This window comes from Pseudopipra pipra, chromosome 3 (assembly GCF_036250125.1).
Source record: "Pseudopipra pipra isolate bDixPip1 chromosome 3, bDixPip1.hap1, whole genome shotgun sequence".
In the NCBI taxonomy this organism is placed as follows: domain Eukaryota; kingdom Metazoa; phylum Chordata; class Aves; order Passeriformes; family Pipridae; genus Pseudopipra; species Pseudopipra pipra.
This window is the reverse complement of record NC_087551.1, coordinates 61,113,451-61,132,232: the sequence shown is the minus strand read 5'-3', so window position 1 is coordinate 61,132,232 and position 18,782 is coordinate 61,113,451. Positions and strand designations below refer to the sequence as shown.

General features: G+C 41.6%; 1 protein-coding gene across 2 annotated transcripts in view; it reads right to left on the bottom strand.

The window, feature by feature from the left end:
• ARHGAP18 (Rho GTPase activating protein 18) overlaps positions 1–18,782 on the bottom strand; it is a 94,331-nt gene that overhangs the window by 50,019 nt on the left and 25,530 nt on the right. The window contains exon 1 of one of the 2 annotated variants that reach the window (XM_064649521.1): positions 15,539–15,960. The exons of the other annotated variant lie outside the window; for it this stretch is intronic. Coding sequence (XP_064505591.1) covers positions 15,539–15,945 — 407 coding nt within the window. The 5' untranslated portion in view covers positions 15,946–15,960. Of the gene's footprint in view, positions 1–15,538; positions 15,961–18,782 lie in introns of those variants that run through there. 2 annotated transcript variants of the gene reach the window in all.

Here is an 18,782-nt window from a genome sequence, read left to right as displayed (position 1 = left end):
CTTTAACTCTTAGATATGATTCTTTTTGGTGTAAGCAGTCTCCTTTCTGTGTGGGTACGTAGGCAACCAGTTCATCAAAACTGGCTGTTCATATATTAAGGTGGCAAGAGGAAATGTTCAAGATTGGTCAAAAAGTGAAATCTGCCACTAGTAAAATGAGAAAAAAAGAAACAGAAAACCAAAAGAGCTCTTACCAACTCTAATTTAAATTACACATATCAAAGACGATGCAGACAAGGACTGTAAGAATTCTGGGATTTCAATATTAAATATTAGTAGTAAATAAAAAAAAAAAAAGCCCTTTTTTAGATTTATAAATTATCTAGTTGATAATTCTTCATAGAAATTATTTAGGAATATCCTTTGTTTTCTTTCCTAACCAACACCCCTTTCTTTACTAGCATTTTACAAACATGAGAGATACCAATTTCTAAGTTAACATATAGGTGCCCCTTGTGGTTTTTCAGCTGATAACGTTCCCCATGATTATTTTTCTAAAAAAAAATACCACTCTATTTTGAAAGATATCAATCAGTTATATAAAACATATTGCCTTTTTTAAATTATTGCATCACTAATGTTAGCCAGAACTCTTACTCTGCATTCCCTAACAAAACACTTCAGTGGAGGGTTAACTGCCAGCAAAAAATGCAAGTAAAAACAATATCGTTTTTACTCAAAACTCTCTTAACTTTCCCTGTGTATCTAGAGGCTATATCCCCAGCTTCAGCTTCAAACATATTCCTTTGTGTAAACAGGGTAAAAATAGCACTTACTTGTAACACTAAGTAGCTATGATTACAGATCCCAGTAATAATCAAGGAAAATTAAATACAATGCTTTGCATGTAACAGAAAGCCTGAAATAAGGCACAGTCCATATGCAGATGCTTCTATAAATACAAATGCATATTTTCTCTTGCCATATGTACATAAACAGTGTACAGAAGAGCAAGAGCAATGTTAATGCACTCTTGAGTATTGCTATCTGTGATTTTTAGTTACAGGACCAAATTCCTCATGCTAGACAGCTGTACTTCCCATTATGAGACACATCTACAAATGAATACCATATGTTCTTATAGAGTATAATATGTACACAGGGAAATAAAAAACAGTTGCTGCATGCAATATTAAGTCATATATGAAAACTCTCATTTCAATTAAATCAAAAATATATTATGACACTATTCTCAGCCTGCAATTTGGGGGGAAGGGGCAGGGCATGGGTGAGTGGAGGAACAAAAGGCAGTATGAATGGGTCCGACCTCGGTGTAGAGAGCAGAGACATTTGTAGATAGCAAAGGGAACCAGATGTGAGGCAAACTTGGGCAGAAGCTGCATGGTGCCCCACTCAGCTTTGCAGCTGTTCTACCTGCCCACTCTGTCCTCATGTCACTTCACCATGCTGGGCAGGATCCAACTGACTTTCCAGCTCTGAAGTGCTCTCTAACACACACTAAAAATTAGGGAACCAGTACATAGCATAACTGCTGGGGAGGCAATGAAGGGACTGAACATCTCTGGGCCCGAGTTGGGTGACAAATACACCCTCTGAGGTCAGGCAGGGTGACACAGTTAAGTCCCTTCCTACCAGAGTTATTAAAGTAAACTCCTTTTTAATATTGTCTCCATTGAAAATGCACACTTGCAACCTTAAAAGTTTACTTGGATACAAGAAATATTTGATTATATAAGCAGCCAGTTCCATCTCAGAGGATAAAGAATAATTCCTTTGCCAAAATAAGGCACCTGGACGAAGTCTTGCATTTATAAAGAACTAAAAAAGTGCTGACAGACTGACATAGAACTGGAATCACACACTTGTCAGCATGAAAAGGGTTTAAAACATATAATGAAAGTCAACATAGCAATAGCAACTGATGTAGAAACTGTAACAGGAAATTTACAACACATTTTAACATAAAGATGAAAAAGAGACTTTCAAAGAAGAACAAATGTCCATATATTTAAATAATTCTATTTTCTCAATTCTCAGTTCTCTAAATGCAAAACCAGTGTGTGTACTTTATAGCTTCCGCCCTCCTTGTTGAGTGTTTTCACCAGAGGTGCTCAAATCTTCTTCATCTTTGAAAGTCAGGGAGGTACAATGACAAATTTAGGGATATTTTCATGGACTGGGCCCTCTAAGAACGGACCTAATTTTCCCTTTTTTGCTGTTTCATGACACCCTACTTGGAAGTAAATCCATTAAAATTGTTTGTACAATGCTCTCAGAATAAATATGGCTTTTTATTACCAAGTATATATGCTATCTTTTTAAACAATGAGGTAATACACTGAAGCTGCCTCTTCCCCAGTAGTGCCCAAGTAGTGCTCTTTGGCTCTAATTCCTTCTCTGTTCGCACAAGCTTCACACCAGTGCAACCTCAGAGTGTCCCATGGGGATGCCCCCAGGCAAAACACCTCCAGGCCAGCCCACCTTGCAAGAGGCCAACACTACCCTCTGAGCGTTCTTCTCAGAGCAGTCTCAATCCACACCCCAAAACAATCATGTGCCAGACCCTGGGATCTCCCCATCCTTACTGGCAGATCCCTCCAAGACAGCACAAGCAGTAAGGTAGCCAGCCCATTGTACATTCAGTCCAATTCATGGAATGGTATCTCTTTACTAGGAGAGATTAAATGGGAAATTGCTACCAGGACTACCAGATGATCATGTGATAACATTGAGCAGAGCCAGCTAAATGCACAACTGAATCATTTCACCACCCCAATGCAAATGACAACCCTCTGAGGCCACAGCAGAGAATAATTCTTTATTCAGAAATAGTGATGGGTCTACATCCGTGAAAATGGCATCAGCATCTCACATCACCTCAGCACTACACCTCCAGCCATCAGATAGGCTTTCTTCCACTTTCTTCCACCAGCAGACATTCAAAGTAATACAGTCACCCTTTGAATCGTTAAGCCACTTCCCACAGAATATTGCTCATTAATCAGGACACAGCAGAAGACTTGGATTCCCAGAACTCTACAGAGGACTTGGAATGGCCCTTAGCTTTCCCTTAATCTCATTTAATCCCCAAATTCATTAGGTATCCTAATGCACCCTATCACAAGGTATTCTTTAGTGAACCAGACTGTCCAGAGTCACATCTGTGCAGTAGTTATCCACGTAAGAGCCTGCCAATAACTGGATATGCCAGACACCCTGCCCTTCTTCCAAACTATTAAGCCAGAGAATGAGAGGCCAGCAGAGCTCAGTGTACCTAGCTGAAGGAACATGCAAGATCCCTTGCTCATATCTCCTTACCTTTAACAATTTCCTCAGTGTTATGAAGAGCTCACTTAGATAACAAGCAGGCAAACTCCCACTTGCCTAGCAGCAGCAGCTTACTGACAAACATGCAAAGCCAGTGCTCTGAGAAAGCTAAACCTGTGGCATGAGGGATCCTTCACAATGGAAAAATATAAAGCAATATCCTCTTCTGCTCATAAGGTCACAAGCTTCCTCCTTAAGAAACTAAATGTATATGTATCTCCTTTTAGCAGCCTGGCACAGTTGACAGTCCCATGACAACTCACTGTAGCTGTACTCTCACATCCTTCTCAGATGGCAAGCAGCTAGAAGCAGACTTGATGACACATGGACTCACAGTGCTTGAAAACCATTTTGGTGGACGTCCTGAGGTAAAATTGTCAAGCTGCTCTTTGATCCCGGTGGACAACTGTCCGTAGGGGATACATTGTATTCTGGGGATCAGGAGGAAGGCTTGGGAAACTTACACTCTGACCTCCACAGCTGGTGAAGTCAGCTATGAAGCAGCTTACATATCAGTAAGCTTCTTCTCTTGAAGATAACATGGCACTTTGGGAGTTATTTTAAGTAATTTCCTTGTTTAAAGTACTAACAATGGCTTCTTGTGACAGTAGCAGGTTGAAACAGGACAAAGAATCATCTCTGGCTAGCTCACAACAAGCCCCACAACCACAGTAAAAGTTAACAACAAAAATCAAAGCTTTAAAATACTACAATTCCCTCACTGGTTACAGTACAAAAAGCATTGATCCTACTTGTAAAAGCATCTTATGATTTTAGGGTATCTTTCCCTGAACAGTTTTGATTTTCCACCTTGAGTAAAAAAAATCTAACTTCATACTAATATTTTGACTCAGATAAATTTCATCAGTCTTCAGAAGAATCATGTTATAAATTAAAATACAGGTAAGTGACTAAAATTTCTTAACACCAGACAGAAAATCATTCAGCAATGTTACAAAGAATATACTGGCATAAATGTATCATTCAATTAAAAAATGAGTAATGTATCCAAAAAAAAAAAAAAAAGGGTAAGTAAAAAACATGTTCAGCAATGAACTGGATCTCACTTAGCAACTTCTTCAAAATCATGCAATCAAAACTGAATTTATGCCTAATCCAAATGTCAGAGAGATTAAGTACATACATATATTTAAAATTAAGAGAAATTATAACAACATAAACTGAGGTCTGTGTTTACTGAGATCTATATAAAATAGTTCTCCAAATGGACAGTGAGCAACGTTAATGTCTTCCTTACACCCCCTAAAACAGGATGACAAAGCTTTCTTAAACAACCTTTTCAAAAACTCAAGCAAGGCCCAAAAACCAAAACACCGTAACACATCACATAACTTTTAATATCATACATCTTCATAAGCTGTTTTCTAATTTGAAGTCCAAAGTGCCAAATACCAGGTTTCACAGCATGAAGATAATCATTTCCCATAAACTTTCATAAGCAGCTCCTACTTAATAGGAGAAAAGATTCTGTTTTAGTTTGTTCTTTTATGTACCATCCACAGTAAGAAGTTCTAGCAAATACAGTCTCTTTCTTAGCTTTCACCTCAAGGGAGAACAAGTACCACAGTGTAAATACCCTTCTCAGAAAGGAGAAGGCAGGCAGAATTTGGGCTGCTGGACAGATGCTTGGACATCTTCATTAATACATAATATTATCAACTACTTATATTCGTAAAGTGTCTTATATATTTTTTTACTCTTAAACTAAAAAATATTACTAAAACAAAAAGTTAATTGTGTTTCCTACAGGAAATCATATGCGCTGTTCTGATTATACTGCTCATTTCCAATACTGTTTTCATGTACTGCCTTGGGCACAAGGAAACCAAAGCAATCCCTCTGGTGCAAAGTTCAGAGCAAAGAAAGGTGTGTTTAAACAAGGCATAAATCAGCAAGCTTTTAAGAGCTTATCGATGGACGAACAACCATAATTTAGAAACTGCACTTTAATTAACCTCATTAAAGTATAAGGGAATCCAAGCTGGGCTTTTGTTTCTTTTGCTGAGGCAGGCTGCATGGTGACACATGAGGGGAAGGCAGCTTATCAGCAGTTCTGTAAGAGGAGTTCAGGTGTTCCCTGCTATGCAGTGTACCTGGATCCTAAGGATCTCTCACATCACAGCCTGCCTTTTGCAGGTAGAGGCCATGCACATGACTGAATCACTGAATGGTATGAGTCAGGACTAAACAAGCTGGAGATGAAGCTTATGGTAGCTTCAGAGTGGTTATCAAAGGACAAGCTGTACCTGAACTGACTAAAAACCTGTCAGTACAAAGTTAAGCCATTAAATATCTTTTTAACAGAACTGAATCAATGGAGCTAAATGATATCAGATAAGCCTCTCACAGGATGTGGCCATAGCCACTACTAGGATTCATAAAAATGAGTTAACTTTTCAAATCACAGCCCCATAATGATTACATTAACCTGGCACAGATGTAGGCTGCTGCCAGAGGGTTCTGTCAAATCTCCCTTCACTGTGTGTTTCCTTCACTCCTCTTATACCAACACCACCACTAATGCAGTAACTTGCTGAGCTCAGTTATGGAACTAATCTGCCTGAAAACAACACTTGCAAAAAATATTGCTTTCAGTTGGATTTTTTTTTTAATCCAGCTCAGTCTACTTCAGTCAGCCTGGAAATGCCAATGCCTGGGCAAGAAAACATTAGGAAGGTGTGAGAGATGAAAAGAAACTCTACTTTCAATGGTGTTCCTCATTCTTTTCAGCTTACTCTTAGCCTAGTAGAGCCATGACCTGCACCCATTGTCACTGCACATCAAAACCTCTGCTGGTTTGGAACATGCCTTGGGAGACACTCTGAGAGGAACAAGAAAGTTTCATGAAATATTGTCTCTGTTCAACAGAACAAGAAGATATTCCTCAAGTCTACCTGAAATACAGGCTTCTCGTGAGCAGATATACAGCCAAGCCACCAGAATGAGTTTAGTGGGACATTAAAGCCCACACCTGGAAATGTCGAGAATGACCATTCCCACAATGATAACACCATTACTAGTGTCCCCTTATCTAGTTGTGGCAAAGGCAAGCAGGATGTGAGGCTCCAGAAGCTACACTACAGAGCTGTTAGATCTCTCATCCTCTTAGCAACTGCTGAGAAAGAAAACATCTTCCACTGGCCCGTGGTAACCATAGCTCTGGTCTCCTACTGTGACCAGCCAGTGAGTCACAGCTGCGTGTGTGACAGCACCAATAGGGCTTCCTCACTGTTCAGCAGCCAAAGCTTCTGGTTACTGCTCCAAGCCTCTTGCTTTGTATTTGGGATCACAGACTCATAACTACAGCTGTAACCACAATTATTATATGAATTCCTGGGCTACTACAAGCCTATAAGAACTTTCTGCTTTATATGTGCAGCTAAAATCTAATCTTGCACTTTCTTACACTGGGGCAAAGCTCCCTGTTTCCTCTGGATACAGTATACTCCTGGACCTTGCTGTTGTATTTTATTAAAGGCAGAGAATTTCTGATAAAGATGATACTTCATCAGTGGCCTTGAGTCCCACCACTGTTCTGACAATTACATATAAATCTGCTAAAAACAATCAACTGATTAAAAATACTGAAAATTGAGGGCTAAGCGAGCTCCATCTGCCTGGGTTTGGAATTAGAGTTGTCCTTCTCCTAGGATGACTGCCAGAAGGCTAGTGAGCTCATCCTGCCCATGGACGTATTATATCTGACCCTTCAGTTTTGACCTGTGTGACATGGGAGACCCTACCGAAGGCATGTACCAACACCAGCATAGCTCGCAACCACATACGGGTACACAGGCTTCTTTCCCACCAAAACAGTTAGGGCAAGCCTTTCACTCCCTACTTTTCTGCCACCCATCCATACTCAATCCCAGGGAAATACCCAGGAACATCCCTTTGTCCTGACCACCCTGTCAGGACTCAATAAATAAATCCGAAACAAACCGAACCTGGGCAGTAGCCGCAGGTGAGCCAAAAACAAACCATTTTGGTCCCCGCATCCACCTGGGCCTCGGGTGCCTCCCATGGCCCCAGCCTGGCCAAAATCCCCCGACCCTCCAGAAGAACTCACTATCCACCCTAACCTTATCCTCCCCCCATCGTGTTACCACAGATCTTCCCTCGCACTGCGACACTCCATACAGGACTGCCCCGCCCACCCTCCTGCCAGTCTGAGGACCCCCACGGCCTGCCTGACACCCCTCTCCTCCCCCAAACCGGACTGGCAAACCTCTGTGCGCTCCAAAGCTCCCCCTCTCCCCTCCCATGAGGGCAGCGCCACGCGGCCGGCGAGGGCAGCGTGGCCCCGTGTGGCCCAGAAAGATGACAGATAAAGTATATTAAATAATCAAGAAAGCCTTTCTAGGCTAACAGGACTGGGATGCTGTATCAGGAAGGGCAAGGAACAGTCACAGAACGAGGGAATTTTGATCAGCTTACCCACACAGGAAGGTGTGTTACCAGGTAAGTAATTATTTCTGTGCATGCTTTTACTCTGCTGTAATACAAGAGACCTAGAATGAAACAATAACCAAAGAATAAGTTCATAACATCAGATTTCTTGGGAATGCAGGAGTGCTCATCCCATATGCTGCTCAGGATATCATCAAAAATACACCTCAGAAAATGATGTCTAAAATTGTTCTTATGAAATAAAGCAAGCCTGTCTATTTTTTACACATCCAAATACTAAAACCCAAACCCTGTGGGGTTTTTTTCTATTTATTTTGCTATAAATATTTAAATTCCCTGCCTGAACATGATTAGTTTGAGATCACAACTCCAAGGCGGAGGGTGAGTTCATTGCAAAACCAGCAGTCCTCACAATATTGGCACATTGCAAGTACTCAAAACTTATAAGCAGGGAATTTTTCTTCCCCTGGCTAAGTAGATTTACTGAGGAGTCTGGATTGACAGTCAGTGACCCATGGGCCGCAGGAATCCACAATCCTGCTCATAGCAGTAACTTTGTTGTTATCACTTGCTGTAAATTATGGCCTCCGTTCAGCAGTAGCATTTCAGAAACAAAAAAATGAAGGTGCACATTTAGTAACTTTAGTGAAAAAAGCACTAACAATAGAGAAAAGTGCTGGCACCGCAAATGTTACACAAACACGCGTGAGTAACCTTTTAAAACCTTTTAAAACACAGCTTTTATCTCCAGCTTCATTAGTAATAGTTACGAAACAAGAGTAAAATATTGGCAATAATAATAGTTTACAACACTTTAATCAAGGGCCAATATCAGCAGACTGAAAATGCCATTAGTCTTATTGAAAAACAAGTTCAACAATTCTGCTTATCAAAGAAAAGTAACTTAAAGAAGCAATTAAAAACTATTTGTTTGATGCCACACTTAGAGCGAATGCCGGAGTTCAGATTTACACAGCTCCTCTGACACTTTGCTCATCAGAAGTTCAGTTCCATTCCAGTTTTATATAAAGTCTACAGGCTTACAACAGCACAACTAGTAATATAATGTATTATGCTCTGTTATCATCTAGATTTGTACACACTCAAGCAAAAAAGGGAAAGCCCATAATTAAAATATTCAAAAAGCCTCTAAGTTTCACATTCTTTATAGCTAGACAAGCATGACATCTCCTTCTCTGCATGTCATTAAAATAAAAAAGAAAGCCTATATACAGGAAGCCCTGATTTTCCTATTTTCTGCTATGTAGCTCTACTGATTCAGCAGTTATTCTCATTTTGTATCTATTTAAGGGCCTGACCTGGAGTAGAACTTAATAGACTGTTGGCACTGATAGCAAAGGACATTAAATCAAATCTACACCCATGACACAGAATAATCTAAGTCACCTAGTGAACTGGGCTTGTTGAAATTATGTTGTTTCATCATACTGACAGATGGTAAATGGATGTCCAAGCACAAGAAACAGAGATCATGTCTACACAATGAAGACTGCACTGCAAAAGCTTCAGCAGATTTAGGCCTTAGAAAAAGCATGCAACTCAAAGGGAGTTCTAGATTCTTAGAAAAACAAGATGGCATTACTGCAATATATACAATGGGCTAAGGTGGTAATTATCAGCAAGGAAGTGATTTTACCTGTGTTGGTGACACTCATGAGACTGACACTGAAGCACTGCATGTAATTCAGGCTGGGGGCTGAAGGAGAAGAAAAGTAGCAGGACAACTGTAAAGACAGATGCTGAAAATGATGAAGAAAAGTGTCACAAAAAGGATTTTCAGATGGAAGAAACAAAGGTTCAAACAGAATTATTTGTTCCACCTACCAAGATAAAAGTGAGCAGTAAGTTGACAATAGGTAACAGGCACTAGGAGGGCTTTTTAATCGAGTAGAGAGATATAGCAAGAACTGAAGGCAGGAGCAAGATAAATTCATAGAAGAAATAAGGTGCAAACTGGGAAATGGGGAACCCCATGAAATGGGAATCCAGAATCAAGGAAGCAGGAAATGTTGAGATATCACATCTTGCTGACAGTAGATCAAGTTACTGGGATTAATACACCAGTATCTAAGCAACACATTAAGGGTCTGCTGTATACCACATATTTATCCATGCATGAAGTACAAAAGACACAAAAGCTATTCTAAATAAAGCAGTTTAGTGACTTGTGGCCTGTCAGCTCTATCTGAGGATGCTGGTAAGCATCAGACAATAAACACTGCTAAAATAAGCAGGCAAACCCAAGGCAGAAAAGATTTTTCTAATGCATTCAGATAAAGATTGTGCTCATGTAAAACCTGTAGCAGATAAAAAGACTGCTATGATTTCATAAAGTCAGCTGTAGTGGGATAGATCTTTGCTTTGCAGATAGATCTTTCTGGTTTTGTAGAGGCAAAGCAACACATGGAAGGTACTGTGTTGAGCCATCCATACCGGCATCATGAAAGGTTACAGGGGTTAGGAACAACAATTGCTGTGATGATGCAGGGGACCTGAAATTCGTGCTGTACTAGCAGATTGCAAATGAAATTGCAAAATGCTCCACCAACTTAAGGCAGTTGTGACTAATCAGCTTGTAAGTTCACTGCTTGTACACTGAGCATTATACGTACCCCTCACAGTGCTTTAGTCCTTCATACTGGATTTCTCTGGTTTTTAATTCCAAGAGTGAGTCACTCATAGAAAAAGAGGGGGAAATGAATGAGAATTTTTTTTTCTGAAATAATGGAGATGGAAAATGCCCTTGAAAAAAGGCATGATTTCATGCTTACTACTAGATTTCTTCTTGGCTTAAGATGCAAACTATCAAGACTTCAGAGATTAAACTGAGTAAACATTTGAACAATGAATGAGGCAGATTATTCTGGTAAGTAAAGAATAAACTCCACTTATATGTGTGATTTGTAATGTCTATTATGGTCAGTGTTTGAAAAAATCATATATTGTGGGCAATTCATAGCAGAAGTCTGTCATTTTTCCAGGCTCAAAGGACATCTATCACCTGGTTTCTTACTCAGGGAGATCAAAAAGCGAGTCAGGGATTTAGACCACAACTGTCTGTAGAAAACACCAAGTATTTTATGCCACTCACTTGTCAGCCATCCCCAAAGTAAATACAGATGCTACCACTACTAAATCTGTAAAGCCCATATTTACAAAGATATATAAAAATAAATCTTTTTATTTATGCAGACTTACACAGTAACCCACAAATAAGTATTTTTGTTTATGCTGACTTATACAGTAACCCACAAAAAGGGGCATTTCTTTACAACAAAACCCAACTGAGACCGCCTGGTTTCATTGCCACACAAATCCAAGCTTCAGATGGTTTCTCCCAGAGAGAGGTAAATTCAGTAATGAAGTTGGATGGTGAAGTTCAGGGGCTGCAGGTCCTGCCTAGCAGGTGTCACTCAAAAGAGGAGACCTAGGGTGGCAGCAATCTTCTCTCTTACAGTGTCCATAAGGGTTACAAAACTCTTTCTAGAACTGGTCTGGGGTTCCGTCTCAGGGAAACTCAAGTTAATTGTTCCCATTTTGCAAGTGAGTACCAGTAAACCAAACGCAAGATTTAAATAAGGCAAAGATGGGAGAGTGCATATAATTGCAGAGCCTCTGAGGAGGAGTAGCCGTGTCCTAGGTAGGCTCTATGACACAGCGGAGTTTTTCTTAACAAGTCATCAGCAAAACAAAGATTCACAGGCCCTTTGGAAGCATACAAAGTTAAACAGGCATTGGCTTGCAAAGCTTCAAAACTCAAATTGGTGTTCCAATGTAAGTTAATACAGTGCACTGAAGTGGCAGCAAAAGCACACATGCTGGCTGGTGGTGAGCAAGCACAGTGACTCATCGGAAACAGAGATACAGGGCAGCTGTCACATGACAGTCTAGTGCAGCACAGGAGAAAACACAAAATAGCAGCATCCCAGATATGACAGAGGTACGGAGAGAAAATCAAGTCAACCTCCAGTGGCCAACACATTTAAAATCATTTATCTATTACTCAGTTTGCATGTTAGGCTTGGCTCTTGAAAATGCTGTGTAGCAGAAGTTTATTTGCCTCATGCACATTCACCTGTAGTTTTGCTATAACCTATTCCCTATGCATTGAATACTCCAGGCTTGGTCTTAGTCTTACAATCACATTCAAAAAAAATTTTTACATACATTTATATTTGCATATACACACACATTTGCTCACTCTTTAGGACAGCAATAGTCCTACAGAAGACTCTCTGGATGGCATTTCATTGCCTAAGGGTAAGCCCATGCAGCCATATGAGAAGACTGACTGTTGTTACCTGAAACGCCTATATGTGGCTGGCAAATATGACACAGGACCTGGGGTCCTTTCTGCCAGAGTAGAAGGGGTAAAACTCCCCAGAAACCTAAATGGCACTGGAAACCTATGCATAAGGGTTTGGATTTCATATGTATGAGGGTGACATACCTACAGGCAGTCATTGAAACAGGGTATTGGACCGAAACCTATCTGATTCACTCTTACTTTCCACAGCCCATATAACAACAAATGTTTCCATGGGAAGACCAAGAAGGATTTATTTAAAAGTTTGTGCATGGATATTAGAAAGAAAAAGAGATTAGTCCAAAATGCAAATAGCATGACAACCAATAAGGCATTAGTGTATCGAACAGGTTAAAACTGGGAAGTGAGGAAATTTAGGCAATATGGACAAGAGAGCAATTGAAATTGAATTTCATACTGGGTATTCTGCCTTTTTGATTTCTCTGAGAAAGCTCTTAAGATAAATACTTAGGTATACCACAGAAATCACCCACAATCAATATCTTCCCTTTGGCAAAGACAACAGCTCTGATGCCATCTTATGTATCACCACTGTTAAGGTAATCCTAAATGGACAAACTTGGAAGTAGTCACATTGAGACTGTTCTAGATTTTAGCCTACTGAACCAATGGTAAGCTAAGCCTTTCCAAAAAGTAAATATTTCACAGGCTTATTGAGCCTTAAAAGCACCAAAAAACCAGAAGAGACAAGTAGCTCAACAATCTATTAGATCAGTAAAATTTTGAAGTCTTATGAAACAAGATTGCTCATATGCCTGAAGGAAAAAAAATGGATAGGAAGTACAGTCCTTTCCTAGGATGTCACTTTGTTTGGAGCACAACCAATGTATCACTTTTTCCAGCATGTAGCAGGCCCATGTTTCCCCAACCCTCCAAAGACAAAGCAATTTCTAACATGCACTGTTTTGAATGCCCATGAAAATAATAATTCAACATAGTGTCTCTATTAATCTTTCCAAAAGGGCTGCTTCATTACAGCTGGCACTATATTACATTGGCTTCCTAATGTTCTGACTCCTCTATAAAATTGCAGAGTTTTCAAATTAGCAGAGAGATGCTAACCTAGGTATTGAAAGTTGCTCTCATTTTGTTATTTTTTAAAAAGGCAAAATAAGCTCAATTTGACATCAGCAATAAAATACAGAATCTGGACTGCAGAACTGGTGCACTTACACACTGTGAAGAGCAAAATGGAAAAACTTATTTCCACAATATGTTTCAGAATGATATGGGCTTGGACATTATTATTATTATCACGCATCTCTGCACATCTTAGGAATGCTGATGAAGAAGGAAAGGAGTTAGAATAACGGGGTGTGGGGGGGTGAGAAATCCCACAGAAATGTTACAAGGTTTCAGGAAAGTTTTGTTTGTTTGCTTTTAGAAAGACCAAAAAGTTACAAGCGGTCATTCTCCTCCCTCTCTGCTCTCATGAAAATATTTGCAATTTCTCTCTCTTCAGAAGTGGGAAGACACTGGGGATGCAAGGCAGTAGGGAGCAGATCAATCAGGACCACAGAGTTGAGATCCTGGTTAATGAAAACAAGAGACACAGACCTAAGGTCCAAATTTAGAGGGGCAAGTGGCACAGCAGAAAGGTGGAGAGGTGTCCCTTAGGATTTTAGTTTAATGAACTAAGTGGCAAATGTGCACGGCCTGGAAAACTGTAATACTGCTGTGATGGAATTCAGGCAAACTAACTGTGGGAATCATCTGTTCTGCACAGCTTAAACATGCACATTTGTTTGCTATAACTACAGAAATGAAACCACTTTTCACATTTATTTCCCCATCCCTTAATACCAAAACAGAAAAATTGGTGAAGGATCACTATTACTTGCACTGCAATATCTCAGTTTACCCAGGAGGTTGTCCCCAGAAGCAGCTGCAGAGGAGTGGGAATCTCATGAGAATGCTGCTCCTAATAGCATGGCATGAGCACAGGAAATAAGTTTCTAAGACACAGAGAGGCCTCCAGGACTGTACTCATGCACCCAGGGCCTCTAGGGGCTAAGAGTCTGACAGCTTAGAACCATGTATTCAGGCAGCTACATGTCAAAAGGGGGAACCAATCTTAACAGTCTACAGATACGCAGATCTTTACTCAGAAGTTATCCCAAGGAGCAAGGAAAGCGTTTTTTATCTTATTTCTCCTCCAAGGGGAGTTTGAGGAGAGTTATGGGAGGTAAAAAACACCACGAACAATAACTGAGTTTGCGTATTTTGTGATTTCTTACAAAAAAGTACATATTTTACATTCGGTAGGAAACAACTAGGTTTGCAGTGCCCTCATAGATGCAGCTAAGATGACATCAGAATTAAAGTGGTGTTGATAAATAGCATTAGTTATGGAAAAGGAAGCACCTCAATAAAAAGAGAGGCATAGCTTTGTGGTTCTAACACGGGGTAGGCAGTATTTCTCAGTTCAGTCCTTGCTTCTGTTGTGGACTCTTGGTGTGACAGATCATGTTGCATCAGTTATCTTTTGTCCAGGGTGACCTGCTGTACTTCTTTCTATCTTCTTCTAACCAGACCATAATCCCTTTGATCACACACACTCTTCCTATGGACATATGGAAACATTGTGCCAGTTTCAATACCTTCCCAGTTTCAGCTGACTTCTCAGCATTATTAAAAGTCCCATCTTTATCAATGGGACCTTTGTTGACAGTTTTCAGCAAGGAAAAGGCAAGACTGAATGGGCCACAAAAACAAAACTCACACAGCAGTATCTCTGGTCATTACTATGGAAAAGCCAGCAGTGCCTTCTGCCTCTATCAAACGCATGCTGTGAAGCACTAGGAGGTCCTCAGCCTTCAAGTATGTGGAACTGTCTTCTTGCCCATTATCAGTTTCAATGACAAATGCTTTAAAAAGTTTACCTCGTCCTTAACCTGCACCTTCCTCCCGTTTATCACATTAAAAAAAAATAATAGCAATGCAAAGCAGTAAAGCGCAAAGAGGTTATACGAAAATCTACCCACAGCCTGATCCCAAAGACTCTGGGGTCCAGCCCCCCGAGGGCCCGGAGCAGCGTTCACCGCTGCAAGACCCTCCACACTCCGAGCCTAAAACCGCACCGACCAGGAACAGTCTGGGTTTCGCACCGACAACGCACTCGGGCGGCCACGGGGCTCTTATCTACCAACACCTTAACAACAGCCTGCAGCTGCTGTTTACACTCGGCTCTCGGCAGACCAGCAAAATGCCTGGGGTTTCCACGATGTGCAGAGCTTAGTACAGAGAGGGGTGGAAAGGAAGGGGAAAAAAAAAGGAAAATCCGTCTGGGAGGCTCCGGGACAGGGCGCAGAAATGGGCAAGCCCTTTAGCCCCCGGGCTCGGAGAAAACACCTTCTCCCGCGTAGCAGCTTTCCGCTGAGCCGGCTCCGCTCCTCCTCCGTGGCGGGCGCGCAGCTGGAAACGCCTCCGCACCTGCCACCGCCGCGCCGGGCTCCCCGCGACCCCACTCACCCGCCGGGGGCATCGCCTCCTCCGCCGCTGGGGTGGTAGGCGGTGAGGACCACGCCGCGGGAGCTGGACCGCCAGCTCATGGCGTACGCCGTCGCATCCCTTCTGGAGATCCCGAGGCGGAGCGGGGCGGCTCGGCCCCGGCCCGGCGCAGCCCAGCCTCCCGCCGACGGCGCAGCGGGGCAGGGCCGGGTGACGGCAGCGCTTCCTGCGGCCCGGCGGGGCCGTGCCCCTCCTCCCGGCTCGGGCACCCGGGCGCCTCCAGGGCCAGGGCAGCCCGGGCGGCGGCGGCACCGAGCGGCTGCCGGGAGCGGTGCCCGGAGCGCCCCGGCCGCTTTAGAGCTCCGTGCGCTTCCAGGGGTGCGGGAAACCGGCGTTCTCCGGGCAGGGTCCAGTCTGCTTGAAGGCATCGCGAAGTCCGACAATTAAAGAAAAGTCGCTGCCCTTTCAGCCCCGGGTCAGCTGGCCAGGCCGTAGGTTCTGCGTGCCACGGGCGAGCTGCTGCACTCCAAGGCTGCAGTGTGGCAAAGGCAGCACGGTGATAAGGAAAACAAGGAATGTGTTCAGGGTGTGCTATGTACATTATCCATTTCACTGAATCCCAACATTATTCTGTGAGTGGTTTAACTTTTCATACACAAAAAGTAGGGTTTGGGGTTTTGGGTTTTTTTTTTTAGATTACAAGCTATGGTTATAAAAATCACAGCAGGTGATTTCGTCACACAAGAACACAGGTGACTGAGCTGCCTCAGAGCTACTGGGCCTTACACCAGCTGCCATTAGCTCCAACCAACATGCTCTACCATGCCACACTCTACCAACCAGCAACAGCCAGAGTAGGGCAGTGTTGGGTCAAACTTCTCGGTGGGCACAACCTCCTCTGCGCCTTGGCACAGACTGATGAGATGGGGCTCACTGCCTTGGTATTAGTTTTGAATTGGGAGGCAAGACCTGTAACACAACACTCAAACCTGTTTGTTTTTTTTTCCATGGCAACATGTAAATGTACACAAACTATTTAGGTTTGTAATCTGTGCCCTAGTTCACAAAAGCATACATTTTGTCTGAATTGGTTGGTTCTGTAAGTGAATGGATCAACTTCAACATGAGTGTAACTTGCAATGCTTACCTTTCCCTTTTAAAACAAACAAATCATGCAACTCCTTTGCTTGCAATTAAACATCTGCAAAGTTCAGTGCTGGGCTATGTGAGGTGTTCCGGAGCACGCAAGCATCAAGTTCTGAACCTTCACTTATTTAAAACTTGTACACCTAAATCGGAAAGCTGCACGCAAGCTGTGGATGGATGATACAGCTTTCTGTGCAGCTGTTCTCCAGCACAGAGCTGCCAAGAAGGAGCAGCACAGAAATCTCATCCTACGGCTACTGTGAAGTTCGTTCCAGCAGAGAAGCAAACACGCAGAACTTCCTGTCATGTCTGAGCAAGATCAGATACTTACAGCTGGTGACTTTACAGGGCTCATATTCAGACTAACTGAACTGTGACATTGATTTAAATGGATAATTTCATCCAATAGGTTTCTTAAAAGGGTGGCCTTTTACATAGTGCCAAACAGGGAGTCCCGATTTCTTTAAAAAGGGCAAAGTTGCTATGAAATTTTGAGAAGAGTCCCAGTATTACAAGCACAGGAAAACTGTCTGCATGTACCTACATTTTCACAAAAACAAGGACATGAAACCACAGCAAAACTTAGCACTGTGAAAAGATTTCCCTGTACTCCCACTGCAAAGGTACTGCACTCTCTCCACATCTCAGGCTGTGTCCAAAAGGCAAAAATTAGCCTAACTTTTCACATAAGCATACAAACAAGACTCAGTTTTCACTGCTCACTTTAGAAATACATTAGCATGAGATGAGAAAACATCATATTAATGTATGTCAGTACTCCTATGCTGGTGCACTTGGCTCTTTCTTTAAATGCACATGTGGTTAATTGTTAAACAGCATATGCAGAATGCAAAGTTATTTTCTGAAGGATCCAACTTTTTTCTTTTAAACTAAACCAGAAAAACTAAAAATTAAAATACCACAGTCGTTAGGACACGGCCATGTCTAAAACTTCGGCTAACTGGTTGAATGCCAACTCAGTTATAAAACTTCCTTTAAAAAAATAGCTAAAATATAACAGAAATAAAAGTAAAACATTTAAAGCATTCCATGTTTAATGAGTGCTTTCCAAAGCCCTTTGCCCAAACTAAATATATATTAGGTGTTATAAGAACAAAAATGTAAACTTTTTTTTTTGATAAGCATCTTAAAACACATCATAATTAAGGCATACCATAACATGCTTCACCACTGCCATAAAAAGAATGCAGTAACAAGATGTAGACAATGCAGCATTATTAGGTGCTGCTCAAAAGATAATTTTGCTGCAAATGGAGAAGGGGAAGAATCTGCCTTGTTTGGGGCGGGGGGAGGTTAAGAATGGCAAAACCCAGAACGAGTTTGTACCAGTCAACTGGAGAGCAAGGAGCAAGAAAGCCTAAGAAAGCTTTTGTGAGTATATCACAAGGAGGGCGGGTAAAGAACTGGAAAGAAAAAATGTTCTATTAATAAATGAAAATAGGGATTAAATTACTGATAAAACGACCAGAGATACTGATTCCCTCCTTATATGTGTCTATATTATGACATGCTTCAAACATAGAAGTGGATTTAGGAGCTTACCTCTAGACACAATTTTTTCTATACTATGTCTGACAACTTGATAGGCTCAAACTCAGTCCTGTTATGACAGCACACCACTAGCATAGTTTTCTTTCATTAAATTATTCCCAATTTACAGTAGAGCCAGATAAACAATTTTGACCTACAGATATATTATTGCTGTAAACTCACAAAAATATCACTCATCTTTTTCACTCAGTCATTAATTCCTGAGTTTGCAGTTAATATTTGTGTTCTTAATAAGGCAGAGGCATGCTTATTTGGAAAGTAAGGTTGTTCATAGAGAAGAGAAAGCTTCGGGGAGATCTCATTGAGGCCTTCTAGAACCTTAAGGGGGCTTATCAAAATGAGGGACAGACACTTTTTATACAGGTAGATAGTGATAGGAAAAGGGGAAATGGTTTTAGAGGGAAAGTGGGCAGGTTTAGCTTAGATGTTAGGAAGAAATCCTTTACTCAGAGGATAGTAAAGCACTGGAAAAGCTTGTCCAGAGAGGTTGTAGATGCCCCATCCCTGCAAGTGTTCAAGGCGAAGTTGGATGGGGCCCTGACCAACA